This window comes from Strongylocentrotus purpuratus, unplaced genomic scaffold (assembly GCF_000002235.5).
Source record: "Strongylocentrotus purpuratus isolate Spur 01 unplaced genomic scaffold, Spur_5.0 spur5_scaffold_13, whole genome shotgun sequence".
Taxonomy (NCBI): domain Eukaryota; kingdom Metazoa; phylum Echinodermata; class Echinoidea; order Camarodonta; family Strongylocentrotidae; genus Strongylocentrotus; species Strongylocentrotus purpuratus.
Window position 1 is genome coordinate 30,656,322 of NW_022145598.1, and position 12,617 is coordinate 30,668,938.

The 12,617-nt window shown below is 39.5% G+C and overlaps 1 protein-coding gene across 1 annotated transcript; it reads right to left on the minus strand.

The window, feature by feature from the left end:
- Positions 1–4,060: 4,060 nt before the first annotated feature.
- LOC115923274 (pancreatic lipase-related protein 2-like) lies at positions 4,061–5,513 on the minus strand. Its single transcript, XM_030983692.1, has 3 exons — positions 5,370–5,513; positions 4,570–4,797; positions 4,061–4,159 (listed from the first exon to the last, which is right to left on the minus strand). The coding sequence occupies exons 1-3, from the start codon at positions 5,394–5,396 to the stop codon at positions 4,061–4,063; spliced, it is 354 nt and encodes a 117-aa protein (XP_030839552.1). The 5' UTR covers positions 5,397–5,513.
- Positions 5,514–12,617: the final 7,104 nt, after the last annotated feature.

The following is a 12,617-nucleotide window of genomic DNA, read 5'->3' on the forward strand; positions in this document are numbered from 1 at the left end:
TAAATCATGACATGTATATAACTTAGCAATTTCCTTAGTCATGCACCTCTATAAAATTGACACAATATGCCATTGTCATATTTACATCCATGTATCGCCCACAGAAATTAGGCATTCGAAGTAAGATATATTATAATAGGGGTTGGTATATATTATTATGCTCTAATTTTAAAATAGGCTTTATGTACTTCAGTGATACAAAATTCTGCGGTAGGCCTACTTTGCGTATCCTATCTAAAATTTATGAAACGGGGAGGGGTATCGAACTTAGTTGGTTTCTTCTTTTGCATGTACTATTATGAAGATAATCCGAAATAATTTGATCATATGTGATATATATATATATTATATAATGATTTAAGGGGTTATAGCTGCGCCAGTCAGCGTGGCCTGCGGCCGGTAGCTTTAGCCACAAAGCCATGTCCATTTTTCAAAATTGATTCAAGAGCCTCTTATTGACAGGTTCAGGCGCGGATCCAGGATTTCTTAGGGGAGGGGGCCCAACTTTTTTTTTTTTTTTTGCTCACGAAAATTTGAAAATCGCGCCGGCCGAAAAAAACGCTCAGTGGGGGGGGGAGGGGGGGGGGGGGGGGGGGGGGGGGGGGGTTAGTGAGCACATTTTTTTTTTTTGGTCCTCAAAAAAAATTCAATTTGCACCCCCCCCCCCCCCCCCTTGAGCGCCAGGGGGGGGGGGCCAACCCCCAAAAAGGTAAAATTCACGTGATTTTACATGATTTTTTTCTCAAGGGGGGGGGGGGGGGCCGGGCCCCCCGGGCCCCCCCCCCCCCCCCTGGATCCGCCACTGGACAGGTTATGGTTTACAATTAGTTTTCAATTTTAATTTCCTCGTTTTATTCATTCTCTTTAACTTTGCAACGTATAAAAACAATGATGGACACGGTTTTACTTCTAATTAAAGCGCCCTAATCTTGCACGAGGTGATACAAAAAGGGCCTTTCACATTCAAGTCTATTGAAAGCTATAGTATATTGATTGACAGTGTACTATTAGATATCAGGTATATTGGATGCTCTTTTTCAAATACAGTCAAGACTTCCGAGCAATGAATTATCTCCATATCTTCCTGGTTTTTAAAACGGTATCATTTGAATTTCCTTTTCCCAGCATTATTCTGAACTGTACCGAAATTGTTTTCCTTTCTTGAAATGAGACTACAGCCCCAGTCTATTCTTTTCCTATGGGGATATTGAAAGTGCTTGTCCTCCCAGACAATATGAATTTATAGAATTAATGATAATAATAATAATAACGTTTTATTTAACCAGGGTAGCCACCTCAGTTATGAAACTGCTCTTCCAGCGGGCCTTGCCTATAACATTATATGTTAGATATGATTATATTGATATATTATAGAGATATAAAATCTAATGACATCCTTGCACTAAATATTAAACTAGATAATATTTCTATAGAGAGAAAGAAATGTACACAGTTTCTTGGTGTCTATATATCAATGCCACTTGACTGGAGCGACCATGTAAAACACATTGTTTTGTTATACCAGTCTCCAGAAATATTGGCGTACTGTGTAGAATGAAATGTTTTACTTATGCCATATCATAGTCTAATTTTACCATATACAATTATCCTATTGTAATTTTTTTTGGCAACATCCAAGTATGTGACTAATAATATTCTCCTGCTGCAAAAGAAAGCTGTACGCGTATAGCTTTGATTTGATTTGATTTGATTTGATTTATTCAAATTTTAAAGACGATTAAGCAAAACATACCAATGTGGGTGCTATTATAACGCTGTGATACTTTTCCTTTCTTTTGTTTGTTTTCTTATTTGTTTTTATCTATTTTTTATTTGGTTGGTCAATTGCTTTGTTTTTCTTCACTTTTCAAATTTTGTCAAACTTTCGGATCTTAGTCTTTACTTTTATGGCCGCCATCTTGGATGGGAGCCCCTGAATTAATTTCATGATTTAGACATTCATTCAATCATCCATCATCCATTAATTTATTTGTCAGTCATTCGTTCATTTATTTATTCATTTATCCATCAATTTTAATAATAATTATAATGAAATTATAGCGCAGCTTTTTACAAAATATAATCAGCTGCGCTGGTTCAGAGCTCCTTATTTTGATACTGAATTCTACAAAATAGAATATCTCAATTGAACAAATGTGTTTTGAATTTGGATTTGAAGACATCGAGAGATGAAGAGCTTCGTATTTCTGTTGGCAAGCTATCCCATTTAATTATTTAGGGGCAGTAATGACAAACGCACGGTCCCCGAGAGTTACTTTAGTTTTGCCATGGGGAATCTGGAACAATAATTTATCTCTGGAACTGCGCAGGTTACGGCTGTGTGACTGGACTTAAGTTGAAGGAATTCTGTTATGTCACTATAGGACCACTCAATGATTCATACATAATTAACAACATTTTGAATGAAATTCGTTGGCGGACTGGCAACCAGTACAGCCCTCTCAAAAGGTGGCGGTTGAAGTGAATTTTGACCGACGATATACAAGTCTTGCACATGTATTTTGGACTCTTTGTAACCTACCTATCAGAGAATCAGGCATTCCAAACAGCAACCCATTACAATAATCAAGCTTACTTGTGATGAGAGCATGTACAACCAATTTCATACTTTCTTGATCAAAATATTTGCGAAAACATCTGAGATTGTATAGAAAATAGTATGTTGATTTGCATATATTTCTAACATGTGTGTCCATGTTCAAATTAGTATCAAAGTATACTCCTAAATTCCTGGCTGTAACAGAGGGTTTCACATTGGAGGATCCAACTCTTATTTCGAAATCTGTTGTGAAGTTCCAATAACCGAAAATGCACTCTTACTATCGTTTAGCTTAAGATTATTATTAAGCATCCATCTATGAATGAAATTAATACACTTGTCCAACATTCATTCTTTTATTCATCAATTCACCCATTAACTTATTGATTGTCAGTCATAACTTCATTTATTCATCAAGCCATCAATTTATTCATCAGGCATCAATTCGTTCATCAATTCATCCATCAATTTATTCGACAGTTATTCGTTCATTTATTTATTCATTCATTCATCAATTCATCCATCAATAATTATTCGTCCTTCATTCGTTCATTTATTCATCAATTTATCCATTAATGTATTCATCAGTCATCCGATTCATCCATCGATAATTTATTCATCAGTCATTCATCAATTTATTCATTGATTCATTTGTCCATCCATCAATGCCTTTGTTTTTGAATTTCCTAAATTTCGTGTTTCTATTTGATCCTTATTACCCTGAAAATATGTTTAAACTTTTGAAACAAATTTCAATTACATCTAAATCATTCAAATTTACGTATCCAAAATTTTGTATGTTTATTTTTTTAATGTCAGGTAGGTTGAATGGTTTTACTTACACACAGGTTTTATTCTACTGTTGAGACTCTAACTCTGACTCGAAGAAAACATAAAGAAAATGATAATGGATAAAAAAAAAAAAGAGGAAAATGATCAATTATTACAAAAGATACACTGACTACACTTGACATACTTAAAATTGAATTTCACGTTAATGAAATGTGTTGAGGTAGCAGTTTAACAGAAAAACACACAACACATTGTGTTATAATAATGATAATAATTTGATTTTATTTTGGCTCGATTGATTGATTTTTCCATTTTTCATACAATAATATTTAGTAACAATCTGAAAATTTTGTACATAGATTTTTTTTCTTCAAATCACCGTCAATGAATATTATTTGTGGAGCAAAATGTTGGGACCATTGACATAGAAAAATGCAGGAGAGATGCAGCGTAAGCGTGTACTTGAAGTGCATGCAGCTCTTTAACCTATGAGCAACAGCAAAGTATGATAATATAAACAGGCAAAAAACAATAGGAATTCACGGCAAAAAATGACAACAAATAATGATAATAACAATAAGAAGAAAAAATAATTGCAATAATGATAATAATTGTAATAATGATAACAACAATATCCTTTGATCAAAGCGCTTTACAATAATGTCATTATCAGAAGAGGTGAGCTTTTGAGATATTTTTGGAAGGCATTTAGAGACTGCTGGTTGCGAAGAAATCTGGGTAGATTATTCCATAGTTTTGAGGCAGGAGTTGTGAATGCTCTGTCACCAAGGGTTGGAAGCTTGATGCCTAGAGAGAAGCGGAGGGAGTACCGGGAAGGCTGCCTGGTAAAGATGTATGCAGGAGTTCAAATAAGAATGAAGGGGCGAGACAATGGATACATTTGAAGGTGAAAAGAAGTTGGAATTACTTTAATATGTACATAATGTATCTCTTATCATTTAATAGTAGGCATCTACAGGGCACCGTCTTACAAAGAGTTGCGATTGATCCAAATCAATCGAAAGTCCTCCAATCAATCGCAAGTTTGATCTCCTATCTCTTATGTACATAGTTGCGATTGATATCAACTCTTTTGATGTTTCTTTCATATTTCCATTTTGTGGTGATTTTCCTGAAATCGTCTATCACCCTTGACAGAAGGGATAATATTGATTTGTTTTGAGAAAAACAACGCCTTCGTCATGAGTGGGACTTGCAGTGTACCCCATATCGGGGCAAGCCATATTCCGACAGTCCCGAGTTTGTATTCCCTTCTTGTAGTTGTCCCATTTAGGTGCCCACGTGGTGGGCCTGAAGCGGCATGGGGTACGCTTGGAGATGCTCTCGGTGTAGTATGCAATGGCTTTCATATGGTCGCAGATGATGCTGAAGTAGCAATTGGGCATGTCCATCCCCCCGTTGGGATAGAAATCTTGGTGGCCAAGCTGTGAAATGATTGAGGACAAAGAAGCGACTAAGTGATCAGAGAATATAGGGAAATACTGGCAAACTTAGGAGACCACAACCCGCCCTTGTTCCTACACTTGAAAATCCCGGGGAATACACTAAAGATTCTCTTCAATTTGAGACCTGAATAATGACTCATAACGGATTTTTTTTGTTGTAAAGATGTGAAAAAAATAAGTCAGTCTGTTGGTTAGTCAATAAATATCCTGAAAATCCCTTTTTCCCCGGAAATGTGCCCCCCCCCCCCGCCAAAGCTTTGGAAGTTTGGGGGAAGGCGTAGAACGTGAACAAGTAGGAAAGAGGGGAAAATAATGAAAAAGAGAAAGAGAGAGACATACAGACAGACAGAGACAGGGGTAGAGAGAGAGATAAAGAGAGGGGATGGGTGGGGGGGAAGGTGAAAATGAGGGGGTAGAGATAGTACCCCTGTATTACCAAATTAGATTAGAAATTAGCAGGCCTACGTTTAACGTCATGTAGCCCTTGTCTGATTTCCCCTTCTTTAATCACAAAAAAGAGGAACATCTTTTACAATAGTTTCCATAGTTACCTCATCCGTGAGCCCAAGTCCTCCCATTGCGATCAGTTCACCGTCAGTGTGTATGACGTCAACAAAAGTTGCATCGGATTTGTCCAGACGACAGAAGTTCCTCACCCGTTTCCCGCCAAACCCTGGGCCTGCAGGGTCCAAACCTGGTATAAAGATATAGAGAGAGAGAGAGAGAGAGAAAGAGGAGAGGGAGAGAGAGAAAGAAGAAGAGACACAGAGAGAGAGAGAGAGAGAGAGACAGACAGACAGAGACAGAGAGAGAGAGAGAGAGAAAGAAGGCGGGGGAGAGATTGGGTCAGTTAATATCAAATTAATGAAGGCCCCGTTTCCCATTTTCTTTCATTAGGGGCCTACGTGTATGAGGCCGAAACATCAGTTCTGTTTGTCATGTTGATATACAAAGTGGAGAGCGCCGCCGACATCGGAGGATGCTTTACTACTAGAATACCGCTGCAACAACGGCGAAGTTCACTACTCTATTGCATCAGGAAACAGATGTGCATAATTACGTAACAAGAAAATGGAATGTAAAATAGCTCTAAGTAATTCAAGCTATATGCCCCCCCCCCCCCGCAATTATTATTATATTTTTAATTTAGGGCATTTACTCAGCACTGCGCAAATTAAATGACAAAAATACCCCCCCCCCCTTTCTTGGGCCCGCAAACTCGGTGGGAAGTACGCCTAATGCCTCAGTCACACCTTTGCGTATGTTGCTGCGTATTGCTGCGCTCTGCGGGGGTATATCAATACGCAGCCGTGCCCAGCAATACGCAGCAAAATTGAAGGTAGCAGTCACACTATTGCGTATCTAGCTCGTAGGAAGCTCGTATGCCGCTCGTACAAAGACTGCCTACGGCTGCCTATTGCCACGCTATAGCTCGCTGTTGCTCATAGCAGTACGATTCAATACGCAGTTTGCTCGCCATGTTGCGTATGTAGCTCGTTTGCTGCTCGTTTACTGCTCGTTACCCGCTCGCACCAGTTGGTCTCGTTGCGTGTTCGCTCGCTTTAGCTCGTCTGTTGTTCGTACTGATGCGTGTCAGCTCGCGCTACAGCGTACCAGCTTGTTCGGGCTGCGGCATATGTAAAAATTCTATTCATTTTGCGGACTGGGCATAAACATCTTAGCTTCTAACGATTCTACATCTACAAGAAAACATAGATCTGATGACAAAAATGGCCCTGCAGCAGAGGTCTGCTTTGCACAAGTTTAAAGCCCCACTGTCCTACTTGTAGCTACTAGCTCCCTCTATGTAGAAAATGTCCCTAATCGGTGCCTGTTGGTTCCCCATGATCCTCTTTTTCTTATGTTAGTTGAGAGCTGAGTTAATGAGATAGCCACCTGTCAGTGACCTCGCTGTGTGGTCTAATCCCTTCTGGCCCAGTAGTATTGACGGTCTTTAAGCTTTTGGTTCAGCTGGAAGAGAGAGGCGAATAAAGATTATGAGCAAGGGAATCTGCTTAATGAGCTGCTTCACGAAGTATTACTCGGAGCTGTTGGGTGCGGTCCTGCATGGATCTACCGGAGGAAGGACCAGGGACAATTCGACCAATTGATGAGGGAGCTGGAAGATGAGGACCAAGAGGCATTCACGAACGTTTTGAGGCTAACCCCTGAAATGTTTAAATAGAGCAGAGACTACATGAAAGACTGGATAAGTGGGACACCTTCTTCAAGAAAGCCCTCTCGCCCGTGCTGAAACTGGCCAGGTGACAACTACACGACACTCATGTATAGCTTCAGGGTACCCCCACAATACCATTTCACGCATAGTACGTGAGGTATGCACTGCCATCATAGAGGAATATGGTGATGAGCTGGTGAGGTGACCTACCAGCCCACAGGAATGAAAAGCAGTCGCACAGGGCTTCGAAGACCGCTGGAATTCTCCTCAAACCTTGGTGCTTTGGAAAGCAAGTATTTTGAAATCAAGTGCCCTGAGGATAGTGGATCAATATTTTTACAACTACAACGGTTTCTACTCTATTGTACTCATGGCCCTGGTCGACGCTAAGTACATATTTTTGTGGATATATGTCGGATACAAAACCTATGATGCAGAGCTCTTCAACTCGTGTGAACTAAAACAACGTCTTGATTCTGAAACCCTTGGAGTGCCTCTGCCAGAGCCAATGTCCAGCGATGATGAAGACACCCTCTACTTCTTTGTGGGAGACGAGACCTTCGCCATGACGACATAGCTAATGAAGCCGTACGCAAGGAGGGCTATGGCTAGACAAGATAGAATTTACAACTACCGGCCAGGGCAAGGACGTTTGTGGAGAATTCTTTCTGCATTCTTACCAACCGATTTCAGTGCCTGCTGACCACTCTCCGACAAACCCCTTCAACCGTCAGGACCATGGTATAGGCAAGCTCCTTCTCTTGGTCACTTGAGATGTTGACTAGGTCTTTCCGCGGCTTCTTCGCCACGTTCGTTTCCTCGTGTTCATCCAGCGATCGTGACTCCGGGGCCGGCGGGGGCGATGGGACCTAGGCGGCTCGGCTGGTTTCGTCCTCGTCGTCACCCTCTTTTTCGTTTTGGCTTTCGGCATCTTCTTGTTCAGTAGTTGTATATTCTTCAAATGTTGACTGCGGTATGATTCCAACCCGTGAGGCGCCCCGCCTTATATTGCAGATACGCAGCGCATAGGCAACTAATCGCAGTGATAGCGAGCTAAAGCGTGCGGCAACCAGCGACTGCGAGCTAAAGCGAACAGCGTACGAGCTAGACTCGCAGCGTACCGAGCGGCAATCGCAAGGTTTTCTTGCTGCTGCGAGCGATGTGCGATCCGCCAAGGATAAGGCTGAAAGTTTTAATAAATATTTCATTGGACTACCCAGGAAAATCAGTACAGATATCCCTCAAGTACCACAATCTTTTCGTGATTATATGAAACAGTGTGAAGATAATGCATCTATGTTTCTAAAACCAACTTCAAACTCTGAGATCATTGATATTGTGTCATCTTTGAAACCATCTAAATCTAGTGGTTCTGATGATATTTCACCTAGAATTATAAAGGAGTGCATTCACCTTTTTTATTGATCCCTTATGTAAAATCTTTAATATGTCTTTATCTCAGGGAGTTGTTCCAGATAAACTCAAGGTAGCTAAAGTGGTACCAGTATATACAAAATCTGACCGTAAAATGTCATTAATTATAGGCCAATAGCACTGTTACCAATCTTTTCTAAAATTCTTGAGAAAATATGTATAAACGCTTAAATGAGTTTCTATCTGAAAAGAATATCTTGATTCCTCAGCAGTGCGGTTTTCGTAAGCACTTCTCCACACAAATGGGTGTGTTTTAATTTATTAAGTAATATCATAAAAGCTATTGATGGAGACAAGTATTGTCTGGGGATGTTCTTAGATCTATCTAAGGCGTTTGATACCATTGACCATGGTATCCTCCTCAGGAAACTAGAGCATTATGGAATACGTGGTGTAGCATTGTCTTGGTTCCAAAGCTATTTGTTTGACAGGACTCAATTTGTTGTGTGGATGGTAGTAGTTCCCAACTTGCTTCTATTAAATATGGTGTACCTCAGGGTTCTGTTCTTGGTCCCCTGTTGTTTTTAATTTATATAAATGATATAATACACTCGTCAACATTATTCTCATACTCCCTGTTTGCTGATGATACCAGCTTGCTGCTGGTTGATAAGAAGGCTGAAGACTTATTACTAATTGTAAATCAAGAGATTCAGAAACTGTATGCATGGTATTGTTGTAATAAGTTATTGTTGAATGTTCAAAAGACCAAACGTGTTATTTTTTCGCTCAAAGGGTAAAAGCTTCCAGATGGTATTAATTTTCTTATGTTGGAGGCCATGATGTTGCGCTTATTGAAAATGTTCAGTTTCTTAGGGTTGACTATGGATGAACATTTATCTTGGAAGAATCATTTAGATGTTGTATGCACTAAGTTGTCTCGAAGTGTAGGTGTCATTTTTAGATTGAAATTTATTTTACCTGAAAGAGTGCTGATAACATTATATAATAGTATTATTCTTCCTTATTTGACATATTGTAATGTTGCTTGGGGAAACACTTTTAAGTCATATCTTGATAAGTTAAGAGTATTGCAGAAGAAGGCAATAAGCTTATTACTAATTCTAATTATAGACATCCAAGTTCTCCATTGTTCCTTCGATTAAGAATGCTACCACTAAGTGGACTTGTGTCAATCAATTGCGTATTGTTTATGTATAAACTTCAGTTTATGCCTCATGAATGTACGTTAAAATTTATTCCGTAAAAACTCACAAATTCATAATTACACTGTTGGTCATAATGGTGGAATAATTATTTTTTACCCCAGTTTAGGGAAGGATTTAAAAAAAAAATATTTCTAATAGACCTAGATAATGGCATACATTTTCAGATTTTATTGAATATTAATTTGCGAGTGTTTGTTTTGCGTGACTTCTAAATCATATGTGTGCTACTATGCTAATCAGCTAGGGAACCTACGTCCTTAAATCATAATTGACAGTAATGAGGATTAATGCCTCACAAAAGGGCACTAATATAGCTGATCGACACGATTTTTATCATTGGGCCTCACAGTAACGAGGCCATTGCTTAGCCCCTGAATCATGACTGTACGCAGTGTTTGCTAGGGACGCGGCGGCCGCCCCTACAAATTCATTGTATTTTCCCCCGGCCCCCAACAGGAAAAATTCCTCTGTGGGCCGTGCCTTGAACCATAATGCATGGCCCTACAGAGGAATTTTTCCTGTTGGGGGCCGGGGGGGGGGAATGCAATGAATTTTTGACAATTTATTGCATTTTCTTCGTTTTGGGGGATTTGTGGGAGGGGCCGCGTACCCTAGCAAACACTGCGTACAGTCATGATTCAGGGCTAAGCAATGGCCTCGTTACTGTGAGGCCCCAGGATAAAAATTGTTTCGATCAGCTATATATTAGTGCCCTTTTGTGAGGCATTAATCCTCATTACTGTCAATTATGACTTAAGGACGTAGGTCCCTTAGCTGATTAGCATAGTAGCACACATATGATTAAGCAGTCACGCAAAACAACACTCGCAAATTAATATTCAATAAAATCTGAGAATGTATGCCATTATCTAGATCTATTAGAAATAAATACTTTTTTTTAAATCCTTCCCTAAACTGGGGTAAAAATAAATATTCCACCATTATGACCAACAGTGTATAATACACGTCAAAGGGGTCTCATTCATCAGCCTTTTGCAAGAACAAATATCACTCTGACCTCTTTCCATATCTCTTGCATCAAAGAATGGAACAGTTTGCCTGATGATATAAAATATAGTACAACTCTTTCTAGGTTTAGAAGGTTATCTAAAACGTACCTACTTGGAAGACTGACATAATTCTACTTTGTATCTTAATAATTTCTCATTCTCAATTTGCTTATAGACCACTAAGGACTGTGTGTGTGTGTGTGTGTGTGCGTGCGCGCGTGTGTGTGAATATTTTTTGTGTTCTATATTCTGTAGCTTAGTTTGTTTCCATCCCTTGTATAAACATTACATTCTTTTTAATCACCTTGCCATATCGTTAATGTATGTATTTTGTTGACTATAGGGCCCCGCTCACAAGCTTAGCTTCTACGGGGGTCCTAAAACCATTCACTTAATGATGTACTATTACCAGTCTCTTTTTTCATGTAAAAGATTATATCTTGTTTTGTGTGGTTTTGAATAAATGAACTTGAACTTGAGCAACAGCGCAACAATACGCGCAATCATGCGTATGGACACGAGCTAAAGCGAGGTAAATCGTGCAGGAAACGCAGCTACACATGCTCCAAAAAGAGGTGCGTATGATTGCGTTTACCTGCGCTAAGCCACTCGCTGTCCGCTCGCATTCACTGGTAGCCACTCGTTGCCGCTCGTATGCGATTTGACCTTGCGTTTGCTTGCGATAGTTTAGAAAATTTTTAAACTAGCGAGCGACCAACGCAGGCATATGCGCTAGTCTGCGTATTGAGTACGTAGTGAGCACGTTTTATTGCGCGTTATTGGGTATGACTGCCTTTGTCTGCGTTCGGGTAATACGCAGCAATACGCAAACCCAATACGCAAAGGTGTGACTGAGGCATAATGCCAGACAAGAACCTCAAGTGTAACAGCTGCTGTTTTATACATTATTGAGAACAGTGCATGAACACAATTTTAAGGAATTGTGTCACATTGCCAATAGACCTACTCTTTGATCAATATTTGATCTGCCATATATTCAAAATAGTTTGAATATTGTACTAACAATTAGAATACAAGTAATGTTCTTGGGGAAATATTACTAATATAGAAGTATCGAATCCAAGACACCTTTCGCCAGTGTGTACATCTTATGGGCGAAAGAGCGTGTAAGGCCGGAATAGGCTTGAGAAAAATAATGCTCAGTTACTTAAGGGTCCAATGTTACATAGGCCTAATTGGGTGACTATTTCGGGACAGGTTCTTAGACTATGTTAGTCCTTTTCCTGATAAACTCACCTTTTTCCCCAATGATCTATGTTATATACTCCCTGTACTGTACTTTTTTTGTCCTCTTTTCATTTGTAAGCGCTATGGTACTTATTGTTTTTAGCGCTCCTAAATATCGATATTATTATTATTATTATTATTATAAAGAAAATGGTATCAAAATGATGAACGGACCGGGAAAATGTTGAGAGTCAGGTATGCAAACCGTTTTCCGAAAAATCAACTCAAGGGCATTATCAATGCGCTATTGACTCCTACAGAAATCATGTTGAGATTACGTAATAACGCGTCATTGTCATGATCACACATTTTATTGGTGACTCACAAGGCTCTTGAAACTTGTTTTCATGATGGTGCATCTTATTTTTTTTACCAGAATGTCGGTAAGCCCACTATCATTGTTATTATCTTTTTAGGGGGGGGGGGGGGGCGCCACTCTTTGCTTGATTTAATGTACAAACATTATACATATAACCAATGTATTGTACATAACTACTCTTACTTATTTATTACATATTAATAGGCTCACAGATAATATATGACATTCTTTCTTCAGCCTATATAACACTTATATTCTCTTTAACTTGTATTTTACATCATTTATATACTTTCATTTTGATACTAGGCCCCTTGCATACCGTCCCGGCCCCCCCCCCCCCCCCCCCCCCCCCACTCAGGTTTCGAAATGACCGCATGCGTGTTGCCAAAATGTCCTTTTCGTAACAAAAGAAAAAGTCGACCCGTATTGACTTTACACAC